This window comes from Danio rerio, chromosome 15, assembly GCF_052040795.2.
Source record: "Danio rerio strain M-AB ecotype USA chromosome 15, GRCz13ab, whole genome shotgun sequence".
NCBI classification, from domain to species: domain Eukaryota; kingdom Metazoa; phylum Chordata; class Actinopteri; order Cypriniformes; family Danionidae; genus Danio; species Danio rerio.
The window spans coordinates 19634298-19652500 of NC_141035.1; the positions used below are offsets into that span (position 1 = coordinate 19634298).

An 18203-nucleotide genomic window follows, 5' to 3' on the forward strand; every position below is an offset into this window, starting at 1 on the left:
GAATGCTATGAAAGTTATAAAAGCTATATTTTCCGCACACACTGAATAACCAATTTCTTTATATACTGTGTGGTTTTAACGCATGCTATTTTTACATTTTATTTACACTTGTGATTTGGTAAAGTTAACCATCCAAGTCCTATAATGTCTCTTTCTTCAGTCTTAACAACGCGATTAGCTTCTCTGACCTGTGTGAAAGAACTCTGCTGTAGTATTTAGTGACACCTGGTGGGGTATCTGCAACATGTCAACAGATTCGGGCTCGAACGAATCATTTTACATAATTGAATAACTCACCGGCTGTTTACTCTAGATAACTGCACAAGCTTGCATCGACAACTTTTCCCCTCCGGCCTCCAAATCCTCAACGCCTGTAATTTCAAGCATAATGACAACACACAAGCACCACACTGACAAAACAACCGGCTATTATATCAATGAGTGAAATATTTATTTAAAAACTGAAAAATAAAACAAACCCACACATAGTTTTAGTGTATATATATATATATCATACAAAGATATTCTCCAAAATGTTATTGAGCGGTTTTGTTTTGTTTTCATTAACAAAAGTGAGAGGCAGTTTAGAGGCTGGCTGAGCTGGTAAGACTAGACAACCGAGTCTAAATGGTGAAATAAACCAAAACTTGAAGTGATGATCAAACTCCAACAAAACGGAAATTAAATACCCAGTGTAGCAACTTAGCATAACAGCTGAAGCAGTGCAACGAGTGAAACAATATGATGGTATTAAGACACAACATAAGGGATATACAGTATATATCATATCTCAATCACACGGCATCCACCCAAACATTATATTAGAATTAAACAACACATGCGCACACACACACACACACGCAGTCACACACTCACTCACTCATGGTTTACCCAACTGTTCAACTTGAGTCTACAGGAGGACTCTAAACTCAGTCATGTCCTAGTGTGTAGTTTCTGACTGGTAGTTTGTGGAGAAGTTGAGGTAACCATGGTTTGTAGATGATGTCCCTGTGTCCGGCTGAGCCCTGCTGAGAGAGAGCTGTGCTGCTGGCAGACAGTGATGGTCTAAAGGCTGTGTGGTCTACATTGCTTTGACGGAGGTGGCCTCTTGAACCCAACATACTTCATCATTTTCATGTATCTTCATTCTGGGTGAATCTCATGAAAACAGTCAAAAGTGTCTTATTTATAACACACACAGAAAAAAATCATTATATTTTGCATAATGAAAATTAAGCCTGCATTTAGATGCTTACAAAAATGAACATTTCACCCATAATTTATGACTATAAATGAAATAACACTTCATAATTGTAAGGTACACTGATACATTTATATTCTGGTAGTAGTTGCACTGTAATAAGAAATAATGACTTTTTTATGCAAAATAAATAAAATTTAAACAGAGACCCTCAAGGGAATGCAAATGAGGAAAAAACTATTGAAGGAAAATAAATTAAGCACTCAAGAAAATGTTCTCTCATACTAACGACGACTGCACTTGTTAAACTTTGACTTTTAGGGCAGGGAATTTGGCATTTGTTTGTAAAGCATTTTTTTGCATTCACTCACAAAATGGGTGCAAAACGTCTGCAATAACTCGCAAAACGTTTTATGCAGACTGAAATAAAAGTCTGCCAACAAATTCACAAATACTCTCACTTTTTCTCTCAAATATTCTCAAATATTTCTCCTTTTTTTTTTAAGGAGAAATGCCTTTGATAGGAAAACTTCTGCAAGTTCAAACTCTGCATTCATCAAAAAATGCTTCCTTCCCGAAGAAACTTGCAAGATTTGTGCTAAAAAATGACAAAAAAAAAAAGTGAAAAAGTTTGCGCTTCCTTGATAAACTGGATTTCACTCGATTTCACACACAAAAACATCACATTCTCTGCCAAAAATTCAGCTTATCCTAGAGAAAACAGCATTCTGCAAATGTTTACATTTCCTAGAGAAACTTTTCATACATTCACAAAATCTCTCAGCAAACTTCTACTTTTCCCTCAAGTTAGCATTTTCCCACAAAATCAGTTTCCCTAGAGAACCCCTGCATTCATTCACAGAATGATGGACCTATTGCTTCAAGATAGCCTAAATGCACACACAACCTTTGTATACTCCAGAGAGAAAACCCTTTTTGTATCTAGAAAAGAGAAACACATTTTCTCACAAACCTCCTACATATCCTACAGCAGTGTATCTCAACCACGTTCCTAGAAGACCACCAGCACTGCATGTTTTGGATGTCTCCTTTGTCTGTTTCACCCATTACAACTTTTTCAGTCTTTGCTTATGAACTGATGATGTAAATCAGGTGTGTTTGATTAAGGAGACATGGAAATTATGCAGAGCTGGTGGTCCTCTAGCAACATGGTTGAGAAACACTGTCCTAAAGCACAGGTCTCAAACTTAATTCCTGGAGGGCCGCAGCTCTACACGGTTTTGCTCCAAGCCTAATCAAACACAGCTGATCCAAATAATCGAGGTGTTCAAATGAGTCTTAAACACAGCTGATGACACTAATCAAGAGGTTTAATTAGGGTTGGAGCAAAACTGTGCAGAGCTGCGGCCATCCAGGAATTGAGTTTGAGACCCATGTCCTAGAGAATACGTCTCAAATTCAATTCCTGAAGGGCCGCAGCCCTGCACAGTTTTGCTCCAACCCTAATCAAACACAGCTGATCAAACTAATCAAGCTGTTCAAGACTCTTTGAACACCTCAATTATTTGGATCAGCTGTGTTTAATTAGAGTTGGAGCAGCAGCCCTCCAGGAATTGAGTTGGAGACCTATGTCCAAGAGTGAACGCACTTGCTCGCAATACTTTTGCATTCCTGCAAGAATCGCATTGAGTCGCAACATTTTTGGGATGAAAACAATGTGGAGAGAAAATGCTGTGAATGCAGTGCCTTAGGTGAGCATAATACTTCTGTGAGACAACCCTGAAAATCTGAGAGCAAAGTTTCCCAGAGGAATGCAGCTTTTTGCAAGAAAACAATGCAACTTTACCCCCAATCATACATTTTTCCACATCACCGTATTCCCTTAAGGGCTCTGTACAGCTTCTTCTTTCTTTAGATATCCACCAAGCTGGAAAAGGGAAGCTCACGATACCAAACGAACACAGCAGACTTGAACAAACACAGGGATAGGCTACATCTGTTCTCACACCACACACGCTTCTACTGATTTCATGATCTCACTTCTCAATACCAAACGACAACTGTAAAACACGGTCCTAACGCTACTCAGATCACAATTTTAAAGGTCTTTTTGAGGGAATGTGATCCTTGACCCTTTTCCCTTTTGGAAGGCACGGATGTCTCTCCTCGCCTCGGTGTGAAGGGGTGCGCTGATGAGGAGCTGGAAGAAGACAACAGGAATTAACAGATATTGTCCTATTAACAGCGTGTAAACCGTACGAGACCATTGTATAGACCCTTACTAATACAATATGGTGCCTCATCTACCTGTGCTGAAGAAACTATTACCATAGAAAACCATCAGCTCTAGCCCGATGTGAGGTCTCACATAAACAGTCAGTTCATATTCAGTCATGGACTTGAAGTTGGTGAAACGCGTCGTTAGATGAGCTATAGAGGAGTTTCGTCCCTAAAAGTGAAAACAGTGAAACAGTTCAAAGCCTGTCGATTAAGTCTATGTAGGGTTTCTTATAAAATTAATGCCTAATCAAGGGAAAAGTGAACATAAAAAATACTGAATCCAGAAAAACTCTGTTGAGTTTGCTAGTGTTTTCAGGTTAGTCCATAGTGGGTCATCAAATACTCCATCCAGCGCTCGCTTTTTAGTCCAAAAACCCAGACGAGGATGATCCTACATGGCATTAAGGAATGCGTTTGAGAGCTGGAAGTCGCACACCGCTGCTGTTTGTGAAAGGGTGACAGCGCAGTGTCACTTCCTGCAAAATGGGGTGACTCACCCTTGTGCAGTGCATCATGGGATGTTTCATGATGAGACAGGATTGTTCTAAACAGTCACGGATGGGGAAGATACTCCATTTCCATAAAAGGCGGAAGAGGAAATGAAACACTCGGACAGTTCAGCGAGCCTGTACTTCCCTCTTTGTCCACTAGGTGGTGCCATCCACTTCCTTCTTCATTTGTGGCACACTATCCTCACACTCCTCGCGTCTCCACAAGCAGGGGAGGGAGCAGGTTAGAAAAAAAGCACCTTTTATTTGGCTTTAATGTACAATAAAGTAAATCAAAAGAGTTAAAAAGTACAATAAAAAGGGAGAAGGGAAAGAGTGTGTATATAAAGACTTCAAGCGCCCAATCTGTAGGGCCGCGGTTCAGAACGGGACGAATCTCAACCCGTTCCTGCAGACAAACAGAAAAGAGAAACAATTACCTAAAAGCAAACTACCATACACCCTTCAGCTTAACCCATTAGCCAACAACACCAGTTAACTTAACCCTTTAGCATTAGGCCTGAAATCTCCACCCACCCTCCCTGTATATCCCAGGATGTTTTTTGTATTGGTTTGTTTGAGGATTAAGCAGATTTGTTGACAGAGAGCTCGGGCGTCTTACCTTCCTCCTCGCCTCCCCATCCTTCCGCGACGCCCGCAAGCTCGTAATGCTTCTTCCTCAGTTCACCCAGTCGCTCTCTCTCTTTCTGCAGCCGCGTCTCTAGCTCCAACACCAACACCTGACACACATGAAATGGTCAAAATATGTTCACAGAGACACCATTTACACTTAAGATGCATTTCATTGACCAACAGATAAATGGACAGCAGATCCTCTGATAGACACAGATTTCAAACACTCCAGGGTCCATGTATCAGTGTTCACACTTAGTGTTCACGATTAGTGGTGCAGTCTAATAGTGGAAAATGAGGAAGTTTTGACATCCCCGTAGGAAACACATTTGATCATTTTACTTTTCTAGTGTTAACACTCATGCCATCGACTCTCCATTTTTCTGGATGTGTTGTGGGAGAACACATTTAAATGAGGTATTTTTAGTTTGCTGACTGTGTTGTACCAAAATAACTGGATTATCATTCAAATCCCAATTACATTCCAACAACTCACCTACTGTATGAGCCACAACAAGGGTTCATTCATTTAACAGTACTTGTGCACTTAACCGAGCACTCGTGTGATGTAGAGTGTGATTAAATAAGCGGAAAGGTCCTGACAATATCACATAAAAGACCCATCTGAACATCTATGCCTTCAACGCATAGTGAGAACAGCTGAGAAGATCATTGGTGTCTCTCTCCCCTCCCTTCAGGACATTTACAGCACACGTCTTACCCGTAAAGCCCTCTGCATAACAGCAGATGCCACCCACCCAATGCACAGCTTCTTCAGTCTGCTGCCATCAGGGAGGAGACTGCGCAGTCTCCAGGCCAGGACCAACAGACTGAAAGACTCCTCCCCTCGCACCTCTGGACTGACTGACTGACTGACTGACTGACTGTGTGTGTGTGTGACTGACTGACTGACTGTGTGTGTGTGTGACTGACTGACTGACTGACTGACTGACTGACTGACTGACTGACTGACAGACAGACAGACAGACAGACTGACACACACACACACACACACACACACACACACACACACACACACTCAACTACACTACACTAGTCACTTTATGCAGACACACCATACTACCTCCCAATATGTCACTGTCACTTTTTCACAATTATCATGTTTACAAGTTTTTTTTTGCACTATACTGTTCTTTATCTGCACAACTCTGGTTTACTTTGCATTCATTAGCTATATGCCCTTAATGTCACTGTATTGTTTACAATTTTTATTACCTATGTGTATCTTTCAGACCACATTTATGTGCACTGTATATACTGTAAATTTTCTTTTTCTTAAACTCTACTATTTTTTATATATATATATTTTATATCAATGTTAAGCACCTGGGGTCTGAGAGTAACGCAATTTCGATTCTCTGTATGTCTTGTACATGTGGCTGAATTGACAATAAAGCTGACTTTGACTTTTGACTTTGACTATGTAGACCAGGTGGAAATAGTGATGCATTTTGGCTGACAACTTGTAGTCACATAACATAAAATGCATTTGAATGACATATAAGCACAAACATAGAAATCAAGTAATCACACTCACCTGTGCATCCATCTCTTGCCTCTTGATCTGGGTGAGCGTCATTGCAGAAAAGTCCATTGTTTCTGAAAAACAAGACAGAGCTCTGCATTAAGTACCTACAGTATGTGAACAGATTTTTGTGCTTTTAACGCATGTCTAAACATTTTCTTGTATAAATGTAGTTTTGGTTCAGTAAAATTATCTATTGATTAAGAGTATGAATAATACCCTAATCCTGTTTTGTTGTGATGTGAATTAGGCTACTGGCTTTTTGAAAAGCATAATAAATAATATTTATTATAGAGGTAATGTAGACAAAAATGACATTTTTTTCCCCAAAATGAAGTAGTCGCAACTTTTTTAAATTCACTATTCATTATATTAACTGTAATGAATATTTACAGATATATTATAATATTATTAATATTATAATATTATTAATATTACAATAACTGAATTTAATTGTCATTTAAATCAAAATTTAATAAAAATAAAATAAAAAAATATACACCAACATTTTCATAACATTGAACATAGGTTAAATAACATATCGCCAACATGTTCAGTAAAATATAGTAAAGTATAACCAATGTGCATGCTATTATAATATTAAAAAAATATATTTTTCTTTTCTTGTAAATAAACTATGCAGAATGACGTGCCTGAGGTAAATACACGCAATGCAACATTTTATTATGTGCCGTTTATTATTTTTCTCTACAGCAGCTATGGTGGAATCTACATTGTATAAAATCACTAAAGGAAAAAAAAAAAAAAAAAGAGTGCCTTGACTTTTTTTTACAAGCTGTTTTATTGATGTGTTTCTTTGTTCAAACACTGATTGAGCAATTTCATTAAATCTTTATTAGGTTTGTTTAAGTTCTATATGTAGTACTAAGTCACGTTACTGCACACAAATGAAAAAGCAGCATATTCAAAACAGTATTTGAATTTAATAAACTTTAATTTGAAAGATGATACTTTGTTTCTCATCAAAAGGAACCAAACTACAGGTGCACTATGTTGCAATAATGTCAAGAGAAGTTTTATTGACACATCAAAAGAATCAACAGAGATTAAAATATTGATTTGGAGGTTTAAGAACTGATTTTAATTTGTTAAAATAATAATAATAGATGATTCTAAAGTTTCTTATTATAAAGATTATAAAGTGTTTATAAAAAGTGTTATAAAAATATAAGAAATAGAGTGCATTATAAAATATTATATATATATATATATATATATATATATATATATATATATATATATATATATATATATATATATATAATTGAAAAAAAAAAATAATATATATTATACACATTTTGAACAAAAATACCTATCCAGAATGTGATACAAGTACCATTATAATTTAGTAAATATGAATATTTAATTCTATGATATTTTCATTTTATAAATCCTGTAAAAATGTTGGGTTCCACACAATCATGGAATTTGTGTTGGGAAAACATGAAGGAATTAAGATAACAACTTGTTATTCATTCATTCATTTTCTTGTCGGCTTAGTCCCTTTATTAATCCAGGGTTGCCACAGCGGAATGAACCACCAACTTATAAAGCAAGTTTTTACACAGCGGATGCCATTCCTGCCGCAACCCATCTCTGGGACACATCTACACAAACATTCACACACACACTCATACACTACGGACAATTTAGCCTACCCAATTCACCTGTACGGCATGTCTTTGGACTGTGGAGGAAACCGGAGCACCCGGAGGAAACCCACGCGATGGCAGGGAGAACATGCAAACTCAACACAGAAACGCCAACTGAGCCAAGGTTCGAACCAGCGAACACCTTCTTGCTCTAAGGCGACAGCACTACTTACTGCGCCACTGCCTCGCCCTGATAACTTGTTAGTTTTTACAAATTTAAGTTGATTGAGCATAAAACAATTAAGTTGTCCCAAAAACCTCAAGAAAATTGTTGTTTCAGGTTAACTGAAATAAGTAGTTTGAATTAGGGCTGCACAATATATAGTTTATACATGCAATGTTGAGCAAAATTTAATTTGACTATATTGTTTCTAGTCCAAATATCTACATTTCAAAGCGAAAAAGGAGATTATTTTACTCCCCCCATGGTAGATAATTTTACTTGTTTTAATTAAAAAAAAACTCTTATTTTTTTTAAATTTTTTATTTTTTACTTCATTTAAGAATTTTTTGATATTTGGGCTAGAAATGAGACAAAATAGTAGTAAGAACAGTATTGTGATTAATTAATTTCTGTACCTGAATACTGTTAGACAAAAAACATCAAACAGTGCTACTACAGTTCAAACTATCTTGTAAAACTGAATTAATATTGCAAAATCAACACAGAAAAATAAAATGTTTACAAAATCTAATTTTTTCAATATCGTGCAGCGCTAGTTTGAATAAATAGCAAACATAATTTTATTGAGTGTACATTTACATTTGAATTAATTCCTGTGTTGCCACGGCAAAATCTTTAGACAGTTGCATACAGCACATTTAAGCAAATACATTAGATCATTAATGTAATTCATGCAAACTGACTATTCGCATACCGTCCATTGATCGGTTTGCCATTTTGAACATCAAGATCAAAGAATCTAAATATTTACTAGCTGAGTCTAAAACATCAACAAATCGACTACTGGTTTGCATATGAAAGGACACACACAATGTCACTGAATCTATGTGACTGGTCAATGTTGTTTAAATCAGAGAAGAGCCAGTGCGGAGGAGGAGAACCTGACTGTGCGCAGCTCTTTCCTGCATCTCTGGAGGGCACCATAAACCAGTTTCCTTGGCTATAGTTAAATATGAAATAGGGCAATGTGACTGTGGAGGTCATTGAGAGCAAAAAGAGGCTGCTTTTACTTTTACTATATTCATTTAGCCCTTATTTATTTATCTTCAGGATATTCTGCGAGCCATAATCGAATCTAAATTTCCCACATGAGCAGCATAACTCAATGTGTCTGGGAATGAGGATGGATGTGCTCACCTTTATCCTCGATCTGAGACTTGCCAGACTTGGTTGATGCCACGACCCCCGCGGTGGCCTGGGTGACCCCTTTAGAGGCCTGCTGGAGACGAGAAAGGTTTGAACTGCCCTTTTCCGCTTTAACCTGAAGGAATGCAATAGATCATATATCATTATTAGCATCATGTGGTGTCATTACTTTGCTTTAATGTTAATTAAATCTGTGCTGTACCTTAGATGCTGCCACCAGTTGAGCTGTGCTGGCGGCTATTTCATGCGAACACACCATTAGCTCTTCAAACTTGCCCTTTCCTTGCACCACCTGATCAGCAGCATCACTGCAGGAAAACATAACGTCATTATGGTGATGGTTCATAGATCAGTCGGTGTAGGATTTAAACCTCTTTTATGTCCACAATGCAGAAAACGAGAATAGAATCCCAAAAACCAATCCTTCAATATTCAGACAATAACTGGATGGATGAATAAATGAAATGTGGAGTGGTAAAATAATCAAATTTTGAATTGAAAAAAGCAAAAAATATATATAAAGTCAACATTTTCTGCAAATATGAAAGAATATTTGTGAGGTTGATGTTATTAATTATGTATAGGCTGCACGATATTGAAAAACACGTACAGTTGAGGTCAGAATTATTAGCCCCCCTGTTTATTTTTTTCCCTAATTTCTGTTTAACGGAGAGAAGATTTTTTTCAGCACATTTCTAAACATAATAGTTTTAATAATTCTAATTCTAATTCTAATTTCTAATAACCTTCTGATTTTATCTGTCATGATGACAGTAAATAATATTTTACTAGATATTTTTCAGCTTAAAGTTACATTTAAAGGTTTAACTAGCTTAATTAGGTTAACTAGGCAGGTTAGGGTAATTAGGCAAGTTATTGTATAATGATGTTTTGTTCTGCAGACTATTGAAAAAATATAGCTTAAAGGGGCTAATAATTTTGACCTTAAAATGGTGTTTAAAAAAATAATAACTGCTTTTATTCTATCTGAAACAAGTAAGACTTACTGGACATACTGTGAAAATTTCCTTGTTTTGTTAAACATCATTTGGAAAATATTTTAAAAAGAAAAAAAAATTAAAGGTGGCTAATAATTCTGACTTCAATTGTATTAATAAATAATCGCAACAAAACAAAATATCGCGATGTAAGATTTTTCCAATATCATGCAGCCCTACTTTGAATGTCAAAGCACTCTGTGTTGCAAGAATTAGCATCCAGGAACCTGGCTTCCACTTGTACGGTGGCTCTGTACTGTCAAAATACCACTCAAAATGTTTGCTACGAATGGAAATTAACGAATCAATAAAAAAAAAAAATCAAACCTATTGTACAATTTTTTATGACACATAAGTTTTAGAGGCAGTGTGTAAATATACAGTAATTGACACAAGGTGAAGTGAAATGCATCTTTTAATTTGCAAAAATTTTAATAAATTTGATTCATGTTTATTCATTAATTTCCTTTTATGAGCTTAAACTCCTAAATGAAATGTACTCTGCACAGTTATTATTATCATACAATTGTGATTATATCAAATATTTACAATTAAATGTTGTTGTTTTTGTTAAATTGTTACAGATTTGCATATCGTATTTCTCAAAAACAATTTTCAGTTTGTTTGTTTGTTTGTTAGTTTGTTTATTGCCACATCAGTACCTTGTGGCTATTCCATGTCAAGCTCAACATACATCCCCTCAATTTCTGAAATACTCACACCAACATGGTTGCGCCCCAGCCCACAGCTTTCGAGGCAGAAATGAGACCCTCGGTCCATCTGGAATTTTTGGCGTAAAACTCCTTCATAGATGCAGCTCCCTGTAAGCACGCAAGAAACTTCAGAAACATGTTTTAAACTCAACACCAGCATGTGTTTTGCTCAAAGTGTTCGGTTCCCTCACCCTGCCGCTCTCCACAATGTCCCTCTGCAGGTCTTTGGAGGACAGAACTAACACTCTGATGGCCTGCATAAGATCTGTACAGGACGCCAAAATCCTGCAGGGGGCGACAGAAAGCAACAAATAAAGCCTGTTTAGCATGCGTCAGGGTGGGTCGGCTAATGCGTCTGGGGTGACAGTAAACACGCAGCACTATCCAAGTGAAAAAAAGGTGACATTTTCACAAATCCACTGAGAATTAACACTGTATTTGTATTCATAACACACATGTGGCTCGGTCAGTCTGACCTTTCATTGACTTCCATTTTGATTCCAGTGTCAACCGCCCTGGACTTATTGAGCATTTCCTGTGAGAGAGCAAAGGGGAAAAGCATTAGATGAGTGGACCGGAGCGCTTCATGTTTTATTAAGCGTCGGTCTGAATGGGAGCCGTCTGATTACCTCAATCCTGGCGGCAGCAGACTCTACAGCTGCAGATGTGGCTGCCATCTCCTGCTCCACCAGATCTCCCAGCTCCCCCTGCTGCAGCTCCAGACCCCGAGGACGCAACTTCTGCTCACACAAAACACAAGAGGATACGAGCAAGAAATGGTTAGCATGCTTTGTTTACTGTCTACTATATATGCTAAAATTAGAAACATATAGCCAGAGCAAACTGTGTGGAGTACAGTAATGCAATTTGCTTGTTCCCACATTTACAGTTAGTGACTTCTAGCATCTCTTTCTTGTTTTTTATTTATCGGAGCATACTAATGATTAATGACTTACTAAATATTATTAAAATAATTATTAAATTTAAAATCTTAGATTTAAACATTTGAATTTGCAAATAATGTATTTTAACAATTCAGTATTACGAAAGTTTGCCCCAAAGGATATGACTTCACAGGAGTTTATTTTTCATTTTCACTTTAAGCATATCATGGTCTTCATGATGTGTAATACTATATACAGATAATACCGTTTCACAATATAAAATCAATTACTGGTATTAATAAAGTAGATTAACAACAATGGTGTTGTTTTCATTCACTAAAATAGTACAAATTATTTACATTAAGTAAATGTGACATCAATTTAAATGGAAATATCAGATGTAAAACTAAAGCGAAAATGAATTTAGATGACACCTTTGCACCTGAGTGAACAATTAAATAATAAAAACAATTAAAAACAGTTTATTAACTGTTAATAACAAGTTTATTAACAAGTAGAAATCAAATTTAATTGAAAAATTAGATGTGAAACAGTCTAAGAAAATATAAAAAAACTTAATTCCTTGGCACCTAAGTAAAATAATGTTTAAGAGCTAAAATGACAATCGAAATTTAAACACATTTTAAAAAATGAAAATGACAATTTAAAAAAACCTTCAAATTATGAAAATCAACAGTAAATTGAATGAAGAGGAGGAAAAGTATTACAATATTTTTATTTTTAATTTAGAGCTTAATTAACCTATTAATTATCTAATTTGATGCAACTACAACGTAACACAAAGTAACTTGATGTACAATTGCATCTGCTGAAAATTCATTATGATGGTAATAACTGTATGAATATATATTTTTTATCTTGGTATATTTATTACTATTGTTTGCTTGTTGTTGTTTTTTTTTGTTTGTTTGTTTTTTTTACAATTCCCTCATCTGTAAAGAGCTCATTTGTTGGGGAATAAGTAGGCCCACATGGAATCTGCATTCGCAGATTTCCGCAGATTCATTTACTTGGGTAAATGTGTGTAAATTTTAATTTATTCAATTTTTATTAATTTTAGTAATATTATTGACTAATAGTAGTATTTACTGTCTTTTAGTAGATGTATTATATGAGAGACTTGTTTAGTTTATCAATTTAGTGGATCTAATTGGATTTGCATTGTAAATATTAAAGATAAAAAAGTATAAATTTTTATTACATATATTAAGTTTTTAGCAACAACACTCCAAAAACATCATTCAACATAAATCCAAAGTTTGTTTTTACAAAATTCTCAGCAGAAATAACTAAGAATGTAGGTAAGATTTTGTCTGAACCTAGAAATCCTGAATAAAATGTTACGAAAAAAAGTAGTTAAAACCCGAAATATACAAATAAAAAGCCATTCAAAATATTAAAAGAAAAAAAAACACTGGACGATATACAGTATATGCTGTATAATATGCAGTAAAAAATACAGTAATACTTTATACCGGTTTTGGCAGATTATAAATCATTCAGGAAAAGTGTGCTAAAATGGTTCTTTCTGCTAATTACATTCTAACATTTCTTTTTAATCCATCGAAGATTTATTTTCATTACTTTGTGCCTTTATTTAGACTGAGCAAGACAGACAAAAAAATGGGACTAAAATGAGGAAAGACCCCCAAGCAGATACTCAAATGCCCAAAACATATCAGAGCCCTGCCAATATGGCTGTTCAATCAACTGTTTTCTTAAACTAAAACCCAGACTGACTCTCACCTCGCCCAAGGCCTTGACAGAATCCAGTGCCGTCCTCAGCTGACTACAGTCTGCCGCCCCCATAGACTCCTGCTCCTTGAGCTGGCAGAGCAGCGTCAGGGCCTTCGCGCCACACGCCTTCACGCTGTCTGCCAATGCTGCCCACAGACAAAAAGCAGAAAGCAGTCAGACTAGCCATCTGTCACCTGCAGACACTCCACATACGCTCCGACAGACACATTTGCTGCAATGAATGACATGATTGCATTGTGCACGTGGGCACAGCACATTAGTCGCTTTGAGTTATGCCATGCTCTTTAAAAGCAACTTGAAACCAAACCCCCAGACCCCCGGCGGCCAGTTATTAACAGAACCACAATGATTGGAATGACCCTTGTGATGTATGGAGAGCAACTTAAACAAAGTCAGTTTCTTGGACGTCTCTACGTGATAATACAGTGCGGTTTTAAAATATTTAGCATTTTAATTTTAGTGAGTGCAATTATGCTACTTATATCAAAAGGGTAGTTGACATAGCTCAAATGTGCTACAAGTATCATTTTGATAATAGACCTACACAAATTCTCACAACACATGCAAATACAGAAACATGCTGCAAATAGTACAGACCACAATAGAAATGTGTTGGGAGACCCCAAAAACTGACAAACTCAGCAGTTTTGTCATGAGTGTTGTCTTTAGATCTGAGAGGTGAGTTAATTCGTCAGATTACTAGAGCAAGCCTAAAGACCTTTTTCTTAGAATGCAAAATTTCCCATTATGCTTTGCGTGTATGCGTAAGGAGGATGCTTGATGCGTAATGATCGCTTTGAAACGATAGTTTTAATCTACTTTACTTGCTTTGAACACTTTTGAACTGATACTGCTGTTGATCAGCGCCACCTCCTGGACTGATTATTTAAAAAATGAGATCCAATGGGATGGAAAACTGCTGCTAATCATTTACCCTTACCGCCAGATGGCATCTTGAGCCATTGAAATGGAGCCTTGTCATCGCAAAAGTGATCATTTTCAAATTTATAACAAACTCAAACAAATGTAATTCACCAAAATGTTGGACACACACACACACATACTGTCCCATTAACAAATTGATTAAAAGACTATCACAAAGTAAAAATAAATTTTGAAATGACAGAAAAATACATACCATGGTAAATACTAGGGGTGTCAAAATTAATTGTGTCTTTGGTGTGATGCAGATAAGGACAATTTGGTATGGTTCAGTAATGATCATAACTGGTTATTATGTACTAACATCATTTATCTCATATGCGCCATGTCGCCGTAGCTTACTATGGCGAGGGAGGCAAGCGCGAGTATTTAAAATGCTCCAACTTCTTAAAAACGCAGAAACTATGCACAATTTCACTGCATGTGTGTTTGCTGGACATTCTTTCACTGACACTTACAGCAGAAGCCCCTATTTCACTGTGATTGAGAGAATGAAAGTAAACTCTATTTTACCTAGGTAACCTAAAAAACCTACTTAAGCCTTTAAATGTTCCTTTAAGCTGTATAGAAGTGTCTTGAAAAATATATAGTAAAATAATATGTACAGTCAGTCATCATGGTAAAGATAAAATAAATCAGTTATTAGTAATGTTATAATAAAATAAATCAGTTATTAGAAAGATAAAATAAATCAGTTATTAGAGATAGTTATTAAAACTATTATGTGTTTAGAAAAGTGTTGACAACACTTTTCGGTACTTTAGACACTTAACAGCAAAATACACAGTTTTTCTAGCTTGAATGGATTCTGAGCTTATTTTTAATAGCAGATGCTGCTGTATGCTTTACGAACAACCATACTCAACTTGCATTCAGTTCCTTACAAATACCACTTAAACCTTTGCTAACTTAATGAATAATTATTTTTGGTTCAAGTGAATTACAAGTGTGTTTGAAGTTAGCTGTTTACGTTAACACCTGACATAAAAAAACAACTTTCTGAGAGCTTTTCATGAGAATTTCAGTGTATGATTAATGTTATAATTAAAAAACTAGCCTAGAAAGCCATCTGCTGTTAAAAACTAAGTACAGGTCCAAAACAAAAAATCGCTAAGTTTTTACCATTACTATGATATAGAATAGGGGAGATTTCAGACAGGAAAGCATTGGGAGCAGAGAGGGGAAGGATCGGCAAAGGACCTCGAGCTGGGAATCAAACTAGGGTCACCGGCATGAGCACTCTGCTATATACTGTATGTCAGAACACAGTACCTCTAAGCTATTGGCGATCGATTTCTCAAAACTATTTTTCACCACAGCTTTATAAACAACACAAACATACTGTAAAGTTGACCAAACGTTACTCAGGCATAATCCCACGATGTGTGTTTAAATATTTTTGTTTAGCTGACCACCAAATGTTTACTACTTCAATTGACATTGCACTGGACTACCCACATGTAGACGTTTTACAATGAACAAATGAGAAAAATATACGATGACATCATGAAAGGAGACTTCGTCGTTTACCACCAAGCAAATGATTACAGTAAATCCCACATAGACATGTGATGCTGTAATTTTTGCAAATATTGCTCAATGAAAGACTCGTCAAAGATATGAATGATGCAGTTCTACTCTATAGGTACTCGAGATTAACATGAGCTAGGCAGATACTGCCCTTTATATATTTTTGATAAAGCATTTGCATATAAATATGCATTCGTTTTGCATTTTGATGTGATTACATGATGTAAACCTGAATAGGAAGGTGTTGAAATGATAAATGTGTCATGCTCACCGTCAGCTTGCTCCACTGGCACCATGTGGGAGGTGGCGCTGCCCTGCACGATGACATCGCCCACCAGGTGAGCAAACTGAGTCACTGCCCGCACCAGTCCAGACACATCTGTTACACACAGACAGGAAAATCAGTGTTACAACAGGATCATATGAGCGTTTCTCATCTCAATTGAAGAATTAGGTGTCAACAAAAGTGATGAATGAAGTCTGAATGCATTCATGGTGCTCAGGGCTTTACTGGTAAAGGATTTAGTTGTATATTTTTGAGCTAAATACAAAGCAAAAACAGGGAGTAGGAAAGTTTTCAGTAGTTGACGATAGCATGGCTGTTTTCAAAACTGTGTGAATTGTTCAATTTTTCAGATGTGTTAACTATTTTTCCCAACAGTCAGTGGCGTAACATTGCAAAATAACATAATATATGTGTCACTATATGTATTGCACACCCTTACCAGCATAGAAGCTCAGACAACAGCCAGACTGTTTAGGACCACTTACTGATTCAGAACGTTTGTTTCATGATACACTTTGCTCAGACTGAGTGTTAAATTATCATTTAAACAATACTAAAGGCCTAAAATGCTTTGGTTAGCAGTTTACAGCTTTCATCTTTTTTTTACAAAAATTGTCTGTGTTTTGGTAAAGTGTCTTTTACTGGGAAAAAAAGCTTTTAAGCTATTATTAAATGACACCACCTTAAATTAGATTACTTTTTGTGCCATATCCTTTATATTTAAATCATTACCATGTATGTATGAGTATGTGTATGTGTAATATATATATATATATATATATATATATATATATATATATATATATATATATATATATATATATATATACATATATTTATATATACATATATTTATATATACATACACACACACACACACACACACACACACACACACACACACACACACACACACACACACACACACACACACACACACACACACACACACACACACACACACACACACACACACACACATATATATATATATATATATATATATATATATATATATACTTATATTATTAATATTATTTATATATATCTCTACTTATAAACTAATTATTATTATTATTATTATTGTTATTATTATTATTAATTTATTATTTATTCTGACATGGTGGTGCTTGATATATTCACAAATAACAAGAATGACACACTTAACACAAAACACCAACACTTAACATCAAGTACACAAACAAGAAAAAAATAATAATAATAACAATAAAGAAAAAATCATTAACAATAATAATGCAAATAAAAAAAATAGAATTAATATTAAGAAATTATAATCCACGATTAACTGCATTTACTACATAATCGAATTACTTCAGGTACAAAAGTACATTTATAACGGTTTGTGGAACATCTTATTGTACTTAGATGTCACCATAGGGGCATCCACTCAAAATATTTGTTTAATGGGTGTGTGCTGTCTCCTAGTATTTTATGTGCCATCCTCCACACCTGCTGTTCATGATAGGATGCAAGACTTAGCAGAGCAAGTCATAAACTTTTTGAGCACAAATTAAGAAAGCCTTGAAGACGTTTCTTGTTTTTTATAGACAGTGAGGAAAACAAACAAAAAGGAAAAGGACAAAACACTTTCAATAAATGAATTATAAAGAACAGGGTTTTTGCAGATTTCATCAAGTTAAATATAAGACATTTTAAGACCATTTTAAGACCATTAAAAATTAAATTTTAGACTTATACAGGGTTAAACACGAATTTTTTCCTAATGGCTCTGTATTATCATCAGAAATCGTGCAATTGTTTTTAGTTTTCCTACCCTGACTAGGGAAATTAATGGGGAATTTGCTGTACAAATGTCTAACAGCTGTTGTGAATTGCATCTCTTTGCAATAAAAAACTTTAAAAAAAACTTTAAAAATAAGGCTTTATTGAGATGCATTGATGGTCATTGGATGGATGTTGGCCCAACTGAGAAGATTT

General features: G+C 35.5%; 1 protein-coding gene across 4 annotated transcripts in view; it reads right to left on the reverse strand.

Annotated features, from left to right (window-relative positions):
• Positions 1-427: 427 nt before the first annotated feature.
• Positions 428-18203, reverse strand: part of hip1 (huntingtin interacting protein 1) — an 89706-nt gene continuing 71930 nt past the window's right edge. For 2 of the 4 annotated variants that reach the window (XM_087283368.1, XM_087283369.1), the window contains exons 21-31: positions 16230-16337; positions 13475-13611; positions 11453-11563; positions 11300-11358; positions 11015-11108; positions 10831-10931; positions 9315-9420; positions 9104-9227; positions 6122-6183; positions 4553-4670; positions 428-4339 (exon numbers count right to left, since the gene is read on the reverse strand). In XM_087283368.1, the coding sequence (XP_087139494.1) occupies positions 4329-4339; positions 4553-4670; positions 6122-6183; positions 9104-9227; positions 9315-9420; positions 10831-10931; positions 11015-11108; positions 11300-11358; positions 11453-11563; positions 13475-13611; positions 16230-16337 (1031 nt within the window). In that variant the 3' untranslated portion in view covers positions 428-4328. 4 annotated transcript variants of the gene reach the window in all.